Source organism: Ceratotherium simum, chromosome 10 (assembly GCF_057802395.1).
Source record: "Ceratotherium simum simum isolate JZ-2026a chromosome 10, ASM5780239v1, whole genome shotgun sequence".
NCBI lineage: Eukaryota > Metazoa > Chordata > Mammalia > Perissodactyla > Rhinocerotidae > Ceratotherium > Ceratotherium simum.
Genome location: NC_141909.1, coordinates 32,619,532 through 32,631,769, shown reverse-complemented (window position 1 = coordinate 32,631,769; position 12,238 = coordinate 32,619,532). Strand labels below are relative to the sequence as shown.

At 38.2% G+C, this 12,238-nt stretch overlaps 1 protein-coding gene across 1 annotated transcript in view; it reads left to right on the top strand.

Moving 5' to 3' along the window:
* The window catches only part of LMO7 (LIM domain 7), a 196,769-nt gene extending 184,790 nt beyond the window's left edge, over positions 1-11,979 (top strand). Inside the window, 6 exon segments of the mRNA XM_087435974.1 lie at positions 161-213; positions 2,616-2,829; positions 5,864-6,142; positions 8,562-8,670; positions 9,790-9,892; positions 11,220-11,979. Coding sequence (XP_087292100.1) covers positions 161-213; positions 2,616-2,829; positions 5,864-6,142; positions 8,562-8,670; positions 9,790-9,892; positions 11,220-11,242 — 781 coding nt within the window. The 3' untranslated portion in view covers positions 11,243-11,979.
* The last annotated feature ends 259 nt before the right edge of the window (positions 11,980-12,238 follow it).

Sequence of the window (12,238 nt, the reverse complement as noted above, 5' to 3'; positions counted from 1 at the left end):
GATGAAAAATCCCTTGGTGTGAAAATAAATATAGCTCTCAACAGACATAGGAAATAAATCAATTACTTTAAAAAGTGATCTTTTTGGTGTTCTTACTTCGTAAATATGAAAAGGATGTTCTTAATGCAACATATGTAATATATTGTGTTCTGTGTTTTAGGAATAAATCCAAATCCACTACTGAACTGGATGGTTACTCCATAAATAAAAATGGTAAATGTGAATTTTTTCAAAAGTCTTCAGCACAGTTGCTTATTTATGCTATCACATGCTATGATCAGTATTTTTAAGGTCAAGATATTACAGGTTCATTAAGATTACATTTAAATTAAAATAACCAAGTATTTTCAGTATTTGTTTATAAAAAACTATCTTGTGCTTATTTTGGCTTCACTTTCTAATGGAGGGAGCACTGGGAGATTAAAATGGTTTTAAATAACTAATAAAATATGTGGAAATTTTACAAAGTAATGCAGATACAGTTTTGTATAGTAGATTTCATCTTGCCAAAGAAATGGGACAGAAAAGTCTTCTGCAGAGTACCAGGGGACTTAAAAATTGTGTATGAACTTGAAATTGTGCATTTAAATGACAACATAGCAAAAAATCCAAAGTGATAATGATTTCCCTAACTTGGCAAAAACAATTTGTAACCTGATAGTGTTAGTATAAAGTGTATTTCTAGGTAGACATGGAACCAAAGTTTTATAACCAAGAAAAGTAAAAAAAGCAAAAAGCATCATTTTAAGCAGGGTTTGCATACCGGGCTTTGCGTCAGCAGAGTGCTGGTCAGTTATGTCAACAAGTGAAGGTTCAGGTGAGGACTGAGATGGACTCGGTGGACACGCCCATCTAAGTGGACAGCCACTCCCCAGCTCCAGCCTGTCACTGCCATGTGGACAAATGCAAGGCTGTGATTGCCAACTGTTTCTGTTGTAAAGAGAAACACAAAACAGAACAATCTGGATTTTCATGTTATCTTTTAAGTGCTGACAAGGAATTAAAGAAAAAAATTAAAACCCTCTGTGAGCCAAGCAACACATCCCTAGGCACGAGTGGTCTGGTGGCAGCTAGTTTGTAACCTCTGGTTAAAGCTTGTAGAATTTACTGTTTCTGTTAGGTTCTATGACCACCCCTGTCCCTTAACATATAGGACCTTTCATTATCTGGTCCTAGTTTAACTTTACAGCCTATTTGCTGTTTTTCCCCCGTAAGAACCCGTAACTATAACCAAATTGTTTTCTCTCTCAGTTCTCGACTTACCAGATGCTTTCTCATCTGGTTCCTCTGGTCTTACACTTCTCTGTTTGCATTTCCGGTTTCTTCTCCCCTGAATTTGCCCCTAACCACCATTAAAATTAAAGTGTAAGTACTTTAATCTGCCACGAAACTTGTTTAATCTGCACTGATCGTATTCTCTCTGGAACTTAAACACAGGACCTGTTAGTTATGACAGGTGTGAATCTCTGAAATAGTCTAGTTGATATCTGTGGCTTGTGTTATTAATCTGGTTATTTTTGTATGTATATTTTCTCCCCTTTACTAACTGTAAGCTCCTGAATATCAGCCAGTGGTAGTTATCAAATATTTAACTGAAAAACTTGGCTATGCCAATAAGGCACTTTTAAAGTAGAAAACCATTTATTTAAAATCGGACCACATTGATAAGCTGTTTGTATATACAAATACAAATGTAGGTGTTTATACACAACCTTTGGGGGCCTTGCTCATTGCTTAGTGGAAGATGAACTAATGCAGTGACACACCATGAATTTTGAAAGAGTGGCAATAGCAAAGAATCTGGAGACCGAAAGACAGTAAATCCTGAGATGAGATTTCTTAATCCAAATTAAGGTGGAGAGGATACTTCAAAATGATGGATGTTTTACCCAAATCAGAAATTAATCAGCAAATCCAGGGAGACAAAGCTTTCAGGATAAAAGCTGACTTAATTGTCATTCATAAATTCAACATCCAAATGATAGCTCTGTCAGTTTCTTAGAGCAGAAACAAGTCTGATAATATTCCTTGGTTATCATTTGGATTCCTTGGATATTTTTTAATTTCACAAAAGCCATTTCAGTGACTGAATATGCTTTTATTCCTACAATTTGGTCATGACTTATACCATGGAGACTCGAGTCATGTCAGCTAGAGATGTGTGCATTTATGTCTCTGCTCTCCCCAGGGTGGGTGTAAGTTTTTGGAAGAATAGAACTCCCTGTTCTCTTGCAGAGTTGTCAAAGCAAGCATTTGATGAGCATGTGCTTGATTGATTAATTTAGGAAGGAAGGGAAAAGTGCAAGAGAAACTATTTCTAGAGGAGCATTTTATAATTTAATATTGCTGACATCAATGCTGATCGGTTCCTTTTTAGGCAGCCTCCTTAGTTTTCCAGAGTGTGCTCTGTGGTATGCTTCTGGGTGTGTAACTGAAATTTCCAGGAATAGGAGACTGTTACTTTATGTTCCCATGCAGCAATCTCACTGAGAATTGATAGCGTTAGCAATACGTGCACAATGTCACATTTTTTGCTACACTCTGCTTGGAGATTTATCCACTATCCGCTTTTTTGATGTGCTAATGCTGCAGTTTTTGATGTGTTTTTAATGTAGGAAGCAATAAATATGTAGACAGAATTGGGAACACCAGCTCATCACAGAAGAGCTCCAAAAAGGAGCAAGTCCCCTCAGGAGCTGAGTTGGAGAGACAACAAATCCTTCAGGAAATGAGGAAGAGGACGTCCCTCCATGATGACAACAGCTGGATCCGACAGCGCAGCTCGAGTGTAAACAAAGAGCCGGTTTGTCTGCCTGGTCTTATGAGAAGGTGCGAGACAACTTGGGAGTTATTTCCTCTTCTGCAGTTTGAGGCAAATATTTAATTTCTAGACATGCTGGCTACTTTAGACAGAAGAGATAAGAGAAAAATCTTCTCTTATCTAAGATTTAGTGGGAGAAAAGGAGGTGCCATTGGGCGTTTATTACATGCCAGACATACGCCAGTTGCTTTGTTTATATCATGTCACTTAATCTGGGGAAAGTGTTTTGAGGCAGGGATAGTAATTCTGTTTTTCCATATGAAGAAACTCTGGCGCAGGCAGGGAGTACACTTGGACAAAACCACATGGCTGATCTGTTGGAAAGCTGGGTATAGGACTCTGCAGTGTGATTAGCCACTTAAATTACTCATGCCGCCCTTAGTGCTCCCTTGACTGCTCAACTTTAAAAAAAAATTAAGCCTTGTTTGTTTATAATGAGATAATGGTTAGATTAGAATTATGATAGTAGTGTTCATAAAGTGTGAAAACCTAATTTTTGTAACTTTAAGAAAAATATATAGGTATAAATTAATTGGAAATGAGAGAATGAACATTTTAAAAGATGTATCTTGGGTCAATGAATACTGAAGCTACTTTTATTTAGTATTTCCATAGCTGGCAAACTGAGGAACATTATTTGCAACACATTACAGATAGAGGGCTGATTATGTCAATATACAAATAACTTTTGTAAATCAGTAAATAAACCCTGACAGCTTATTAGAAACTGACAAGTCATATGAACAGATGGTTCACAGAAAAAGAAACAAGGTCAATAAGCATATAAAAGATCAACACTACTCCTAAAACAACGATACATCTCACTTTATGGGATTTGTAGAGAGTTAAACGATTGATTAAGTCTAGTATTGACAATTGTATAAGGAAATAGTTCTTGTTCCCAATCGAGTGGACAGTTTTTCTGTGTTTATTAAGCAAATGTTTTAATATCTATACCCTGTGAGCAATTTAGTTTCTGGCACTTTATTTTCTGGATATATTTGGATAGGTATGTAAAGATATATCAAAGGATATACACTTAAATATTATTGGCAATACAAAAACAAAGTAATCAGAATGTCTACTAATAAGAGTGTACTTAGTACTTGTTAAATAGTAGCACACTGATAAGGTAGCATACTAGGCAACTATTAAAGAATGAAAGAGACATATTGCTGCATAATACACCACCTCACAACTTAGTGGGTTAAGATAACAATTCATTATCTCTCTCAATTATGAGGGTTGACTGGACAGTTCTTTGCATTGTGTTGATGGGGGCACTTGGGCAACTGTAGTCATTTAGAGCTGGGGTTGGCAAATTTTTTTGTATGAAAGACCAGATAGTAAATAATTTTAGGCTTTGTAGTCCACATAAGTCTCTGTCACATATTCTTTGTTGTTTTTTTATGACTGTTTGAAAATATAAAACACCCTTAGCTCATGAATCGTGGGTATCCTGGCAGTGGGCTATAATTTGCTGACCCTTGATGTAGATGTTCCACAGAGAGCTCAGCTGGAGCTATTGTTTTTCATATGGACCTGTCCACATAGCTGCTTGGACTGACTTATGACATGGCACCTGGATTCAAAGAGGAACCCTTGCAAGAGGATAAGCCCTACCGTGCAAGTGCTTATCACACCTCCATTTGTATCATGTTTGCTAATGTCCCATTGGCCAACACATCACATGGCCAAGCCCAGAATCAGTGGGTGGGGGACTACACAAGGGCATGGATACCAGGAGGATGATTCATTGGGGGCCACCAAAGTACTGTCTATCATATGAACTGACATGAAGATAGTTCTAAAATAATATATATTATATGGAATAAAGCAAGTTTTAAGAATATGTTATCAAATAATCCCATTTGTTTAAGAATGTTAAACACATGAACACATTACATGTTTATATAGACATGGCTATACTTACATATGTAAATTTGTATGTATATGTAAATATGTGCTTCATATGTGAGTAAAAGTCTAGAAGGATAACAGAGTTAACAGTGGTTTCCTCTGGGGATTAGGGCAGGTAAATTGTGGTGAGTGAGAGAGCGGGAACCTTATTTCTCCCTCAGATACCCTTCTCTACTGCTTGGGTCTTTCTTGTCATGATGATGTAGTACTTTTATAATATTAAAAGAAAAAATACATATCTCAAACTTGGGATAAGAGATGAAGTTTTAAAAGTAATAATAACAAAGTTGATCAGGTAGAATAAACCCTTCAAAATTTGGAGTCAATTTTTGTAAATCAGAATTAATGTAAGTACGTGACTTCATTTAAGAGAGATTTTCTAAAAGTTGTATTTAAATCAGTTTGTGAGCTAAATCCTACTTTAAATGCATGTTCAATTTAAGGGAAGTGGCTGGTGAGTGTTTCTATAATGTAGACACTTGAACAGTTGTTTAAATTTAGAGTTTTGGGTGGTGAGTGAATGAGGGCTGCACAGTAGGGAACAGTCTGGGTTAATTTGGAATCAGGGAGACTTTGATTTGAAAGTCATCTCCACCACTGAGTAGCCCTTTTTACTATAAATAAGTGAACTTCTGTGAGATCTAAAAAAATCCTACATAGTGTTGTGAAGATTAAATAAATTTAGTATTTTTGTAACAGTGTTTAGTCTAATACCTGACATATGTAAGTGCCTGAGAAGGTAATTTTTTGGGTATTAAAAATTAAGATTAATATGTCCAAAAAGTTGAAGATTTAAAGGATGAATGTATGTCATCTTTGTCCTAGTATTTTATTTTAAAAATATTATTTCTTTTAGTATTTTCCTTTCTACTTTGGTATTTATTCTTTTACCTAAGCACCAAGTAAATAAAATTAAAAACAAGTGAAGGTTAATTGAATATGAAACATCATGATGCCTCTGATGAAAAACTTATTTGTGAAAGGTTATTTTATATGTAACTGGACTTGTTAGATTAATACTTATAAAAATACATAAAAAGGATATTGACTGTTGTAATGATAAGTAGATTTCTAGTAGTTGAATGTATTATATAATTTTGATTAATCTTTTCTGTGTTTCAGGGGTGAATCTCTAGATAACCTGGATTCTCCAAGATCCGGTTATTGGAGACAGTCCACTTGGCTCAATCAGCCTGCAGGAGTCTATGCTTCTTCCTCTGTTCAAGACTTCAGTCGCCCACCACCTCAGCTGGTGTCCACATCAAACCGTGCCTACATGCGAAATCCATCCTCCAGCATACCCCCTCCTTCAGCTGGGTCTGTGAAGACCACTGTACCTTCCCCTACACCGCGCAGCCATTCCCCTTCAGCTGCACAGTCAGGCTCCCAGCTACGCAACAGGTGAGGCCTTTAGGGTTTCTCATTTTTTCCCTTGGTCTCAGAGGTATTTTTTTCATTAAAACTTTCCCCAAATCTTGTCCAAGCTTTCCAATGAAGAAGAAAAAACAACTTTTTTGAATGTCACATTCAATGTTCCTTTACCAAATCAATTAAAAAAGGTTTCTTAATACCTTTCCATGCTACCCTAAGAGCATTTATGGATGTCTTATGAAGCCTTTGGAAGCCTTTAAAATGCTTCCTGGGGCTGCCCCGGTGGCGCAAACGGTTAAGTGCGCATGCTCCGCTGCGGCAGCCCGGGGTTCACAGGTTCGGATCCTGGGCGCACACCAACGCACTGCTTGTTAAGCCATGCTGTGGCAGTGTCCCATATAAAGTAGAGGAAGATGGCCACGGATGTTAGCTCAAGGCCAATCTTCCTCAAGGAAAAAAAAGGGGGGAGGATTGGCATCAGATGTTAGCTCAGGGCTAGTCCTCCTCACAAAAAAAAAAAGAAAAAAAAGAAAAAAAAAAAATGTTTCCTTCATTGCCACTGTCTCATTTGCTTGTGGTCAATGTCTTAAATGCAAATGTGCCTGAATAGTTCTCAGTGTGGAATCATAAAAATATACAGTGTTTCATGAATGCATTTTAAATTTATGAGTAAAAGCATTATTGTCAAATGTTCAACTGTTTTAATGACATTATAACGCAAACTCATTTTATAGGAACTGAATGTAAAAAGAAGGCATTATAACCAGGCTCTACCATCTGTGGAACTTTTAACAAGCTGGATAAAAAAAAATATTAAGTAGTTAGATATTGCTTTTTGGATTTTTGATTTCCAAAACCATTGTTTGCCTCTTATCTGGTTTGCCAAAATTTTGTTCAGACTACACTGACTTCTGTAGGTCATATGCCGCAGGAACTGTGGAAGCGTTATGATAGGTCTTGACTTGAAGCTTGCCTTTTGATGTGGAGTGAAGCTCAGATATCGACACGTGTTGGGCTTTTAGATCTGTGTAGCTTCTCCATGGATCATCAATGCTTCATGAAGTCACACACAGCAGTGTTTCTGCTGTTATCTGAAGGGAGTTCTACTGGCATATACTATTTTTTTTTTTTTTGTGAGGAAGGTCAGCTCTGAGCTAACATCCATGCCAATCCTCCTCTTTTTGCTGAAGAAGACTGGCCCTGGGCTAACATCTGTGCCTATCTTTCTCCACTTTATATGGGACGCCGCCACAGCATGGTCTGACAAGCGGTGCGTTGGTGCGCGCCCGGGATCCGAACCCGGGCTGCCAGCAGCGGAGCGCGTGCACTTAACCGCTACGCCACAAGAGGGGCCCCAGGCATATACTATTTTTCATCACAAATGAAAAACTGAAAAGTAGAAACACAAAGATTAATATTGGGATTGTTTTTAGCTATCAAATAAAGGATTTTGTTGAGAACATATTTTATATCCATCTAAAGTGTTACTTGTATCAGGATCTATGAAATGTGTATCAGGGAGTTTGAATTAAGAGAATAAGGAGTAAGGATTTATGGTGTTTTTTGGGGGAAGATGAAGGCCATGGAGGGGAGGAAAGGCAGAGGAGACGGTACCCATTTACTAACCAAGAGCCCCATCCTCAGCAGACAGGAGACAAGCATAGGTTTTTCTGCCCTGAGAAGGTCTCTATCTAGGAGGTGGTGCTCTAGCATGAGGCACTCAACTGCTGTGCACTTTTCATTGTCCCTGAAGTGCTGTGCTAGTGCTGTGGGATGCAAAGGTAAGAAGTGACCTTCACCTTCCTGCCTGGGAGACGAGATAGACTTATATCCAGAGGAAAGTGGAAACTCTCCTTACCTACCTAAATGGTGGCTGTCAGGCAGTTTTCATTTCATTCTCTGCAGAGGCAGTCCTGTAAGCCAGAGGCACAGCTGGGAAAGCACCAATACTTCTGTTAAACTAGAATTTTGGTTGAATGGGAAAGAACTGGGAAAACAAGGTTGAGATGGTAGGTTGAATAGACTTACAATGCCTCTAGGAAGAAGTTGGGGCTGCTCTTTTAGTGTTCGGATGGGTGGAATGATATGATTAGAGTTGTGCTTTGGCAGGTTTCACTGGCAAGAAGATGTTGGCTGGATTAGAGGAGGGAGAGACTATTGCTAAGAACAGATGCGATCTAAGGAGGATAGTCATGAAGTGCAGGATGGACTAATTACACTGAAATTGTTCATGTGACTAGGTATCAAGGGTTTCAGAACTGTGATGGAGATCCTTCAAGGTACAATATAATCAAAGCGTACTTTGGTTGGCTGGTCAATGTTTTCCTCTCACAGAGATATAGAGACTCTCCTAAATTGGTATTAATGTTAATACCAGAGTGTGATTTGTAAATAATAACCTTGAACTGTGCAGATGAAAGCCTCCATTCCATTCTTGTTCCGCGTCTAGGTCAGTCAGTGGGAAGCGTGTGTGCTCCTACTGTAATAACATTCTGGGCAAAGGAGCCGCCATGATCATCGAGTCCCTGGGTCTTTGTTATCATTTACATTGTTTTAAGGTGAGACTGAGACAAACAGCCTGCAGGCCCGCAAAGCTTTGCTTGGAGAGCGCATGGCTTTTTGAGCGCTGGGTGTGGACGTGCCACTAACGAGCTAGATGCTACATTTGTTCGTCTGTGCTGCACTTTGAATTGCAAATTGCCTACTACTACTAAGTTCTCAAATCTTGAACCTAGTTTCAAAAGTTAAATCTAGAAACACTATCCACTTCCTGTCTCCATTCTCTTAAGATTTTATAAGTAAAATTTACAGTGCAGAAATGCTTTCTCTAACATGCTGTCGTAGGCATATTTGAAATGTAATTTACCAATGTTGTTAACAGCATGGGGACATGCAATTATAACGGTGTCCAAAAGCCTAGCTTTGAATAGAGTGAGTATGGAAGAAAAAGCATGGTAAATATTTTTACAGTTGCATAGCCTGCTTACACCTGATGGTTCTTGCACATAAGAAAGAACTAAGGCTGCAACTGCTTTATTTTGCAGTGTCTGTCTTTAGAGACACATTTATCTGATTCTTGAACTTGTGTTGGGCCGGAGAGAGATTCTGGTTGTTGATCCTGGAGTCCCACAGACCACAGCCTGTTTAAGCTTACACATCACTGGCTTGGGTTGTTCCTAGGCATAGCAGAATGAGTCAAAATCATTAGCGTTTGGGCACGTGGAACCAAAATACCCAGCCTTGAAGCAAAAGCACCATGTGCGAACACTTGCCAAGCTAGTGCAGTGGGGACTCTGGGCGTGGCTCCCCCCAAGGTGGAGTGCCAGAAACCCAGTCTTCATTCATTTCATCACTTCTTTCATGTAGTGCTGTAGCCTCTCTCATTCCCCTGGCAGGAATGAAGACTAAATTTCTTCAAGCCAATCAGCGAATCATTTCCACTCTTTTGGTATGTTTAGAATGATCATCTTAGTTCTTAAAATTGGCTTTATGGATTCTTTAATGTCTCATCTGGTGGGCTTGATTTTAATTTACTAATTATCTTTTGGCATTTTTTTTCTTTGCTGAAACATATCTAAGAGCTTAGAAGCTGCATTTGCTCAATTTTTTTTTTTCCTGGGAGTGCCCCAAACTTTCTTGAGCTGACCAAGTATGGATTTTTTTTTTCTGTCCTCCAGTGTGTGGCCTGTGGGTGTGAACTCGGAGGCTCTTCCTCAGGAGCCGAAGTCAGAATCCGAAACAGCCAGCTCTACTGCAATGACTGCTATCTCAGATTCAAATGTAAGAGAGCAAATCAGAGAGAAAATCTCCTGTCTTTTAAGGAAACCCCGAGTTCCCATGCATTTCCCTGAACCTGCAGCCATCTCCCCCTCAAGCTCCCTGCCTTAGAACTCAAGTCAGGAATCGTAGTGTGTCCCCTTCAAAGAGGGTTCGGGGAGTGGGTCAGTGCTCAAGATCCCAGCCACACAGGGTGGGTTGTGGGGCTGAGGAGCTGAGAGGGACGTGAGCCTGAGAGTCAGGATGGTGTCCTGTGCAGTCTGCTCAGAGTCTGGAGAAACTTCTGATGACTCGAGGATACAAACAAACCAAAACAGACAGTTAAATGAATCTTCTGTGTAGACTGTCATCTATTTCTTGGCTAAGGATTGGTTCCTCATCATAAGCTGATTTCTATTATTTAACAATGGGCTTTGATTTAGAATATGACCAACTTTAAAAACTGGTTTAAAATAGTGAAGAGTAGTCAGTTTATGCTTTGTTACTATATAGTCATGTATCAATATACAATATTTTAAAAAGAAAAGCACTAATTTTGTTTATATGGTGTTTCAGTGTCATTTTTGGAAAAATTGAGTTTTTCAAAAACTTCACATGCTAATTTGTGTCTAAGCATGTTTTTGTGTGTTATAAAACATAGGATAGGGTAATTAGATTGCATATTGTTTATAGCTACTTAAAGACAACCATTACTGCTGTTTCTGTTTTGAACCTTGATGCTGGTAACGTGTGTTTCTTCCTTATTGTGAAAGGGTGTTACAAGTGGTATCAGCAAAACCATTTGCTTTTGAGCTCTGAGGTATTTATGTGGCCCTTTATGTGAAGAGTGCTTTGGAAATGGTTTAAACCCAGTCAACTCTCTTTTATCTGTCAGCGGGTTCTGAGCCTTCTTACTCCAGTAGTCCAGTCCTTTCCTGGACGCTGCCACTCAGGATGGAGAGTGTCAAGGCTGGGCGTGTGACGGGGGGAGTGTGTGTATGTGTGTGCGCTTTTCTCTCTTTAATCAAATTCCAAAGCCAAGTAGAATTGATTTTTGGAATCATCATGGAAAAATTGCCCATGCCTTTTCTCTCCTCTAATACAGATAATAGAGAGTTGAGTGTAACTTATTTCTAGATCAGCAGTTAAATTTTACTTCATTTTTGCAAATAAAGAATTCTAGAAGCCAGAGGCTGTGATTTGCCTAGCTTTATCCTAAGTGAGTGAGAAGGTTACTGTTTCTACCTCACGGGGCCACTCTCTGAGTGATTACTGCGATGTGTCCCAGGTGGCGATATTCAAGTGTCCCTGAATCTAAGCACTTTTCTTTCTTCTCTCCTTGCCTGATCAGCTGGACGGCCAACCGCCATGTGATGTAAGCCTGCAAACGAAAGCACTGTTGCAGATAGAAGAAGAGGTGGTTGCTGCTGATGTAGATCTATAAATATACATTGTATGTCTTTTTCCTCTCTTTTTAAAGGAAGAATAACCATTTTTTTTTGGCCTCTTTAGATTACATCAGAGCATTATAGTCTTGATAGAACCTGTATTTTTGTTGTTGTTTATTTATAAGAAGGTAATTACGTGTGGGGAAAAGTGCAGTATTTACTTTTTGAATTTAGCATCTTAAAAGCACAAGGGAAAAATAAGAACTTCAAAATATTTTTGAGGCTGGTAATGATCTAGTTTGACTTTCTAGTGGTGTTTTGAAGAGGGTTATTTCATTGTTTTTTTTAAAAGGTTCTGAAACATTATTTGAAATAGTTAATATAAATGTGTAATTGCATTTGCTCTGTGTATTGTAATGTATACTAAATGCAGAACCATATGGAAAATTTCACTAAAACCCACCCGCAAATTTGCTTTCTGTATCCTTCTTTTCATCTATGTAATATTATGATTAAAAAGAAAATTTAGCTTATATAACATTTTATTTGCTTGATGAGGGGACCTCTGTTTTCTTCACCAGATTTGTTGCTAAGCAATTCCCAATAGAAAGCTCTTCTTTTCACTAATAAAAAATCATAGTTTGTATGCTGGAAGTTTTCTCCAGAAACTAGTGAGCCTTTCTGTTCAACTGCATTTGTAAATAAACTTGCGGATGCATTTAAGGAGTAGTAGTTCTTTTTCTTCGGTGTGTGTGTGTATCTCCCTTTCAATCTTTTAATCATATTTCAGAATGTGGCTTTTCTTGATATTATGTTTTATTTAGCATCTTTTCTGAGGTATAAAATTGATATATAATAAACTGCACATATTTAAACTGTACAATAGATAAGCTTTGATATATGTGTATACCTGTGAAACTGTCACCACAATCTTGATATTTTTTTTACTAAAAAATTTTGACAAGAAAATATTTTTGATGGA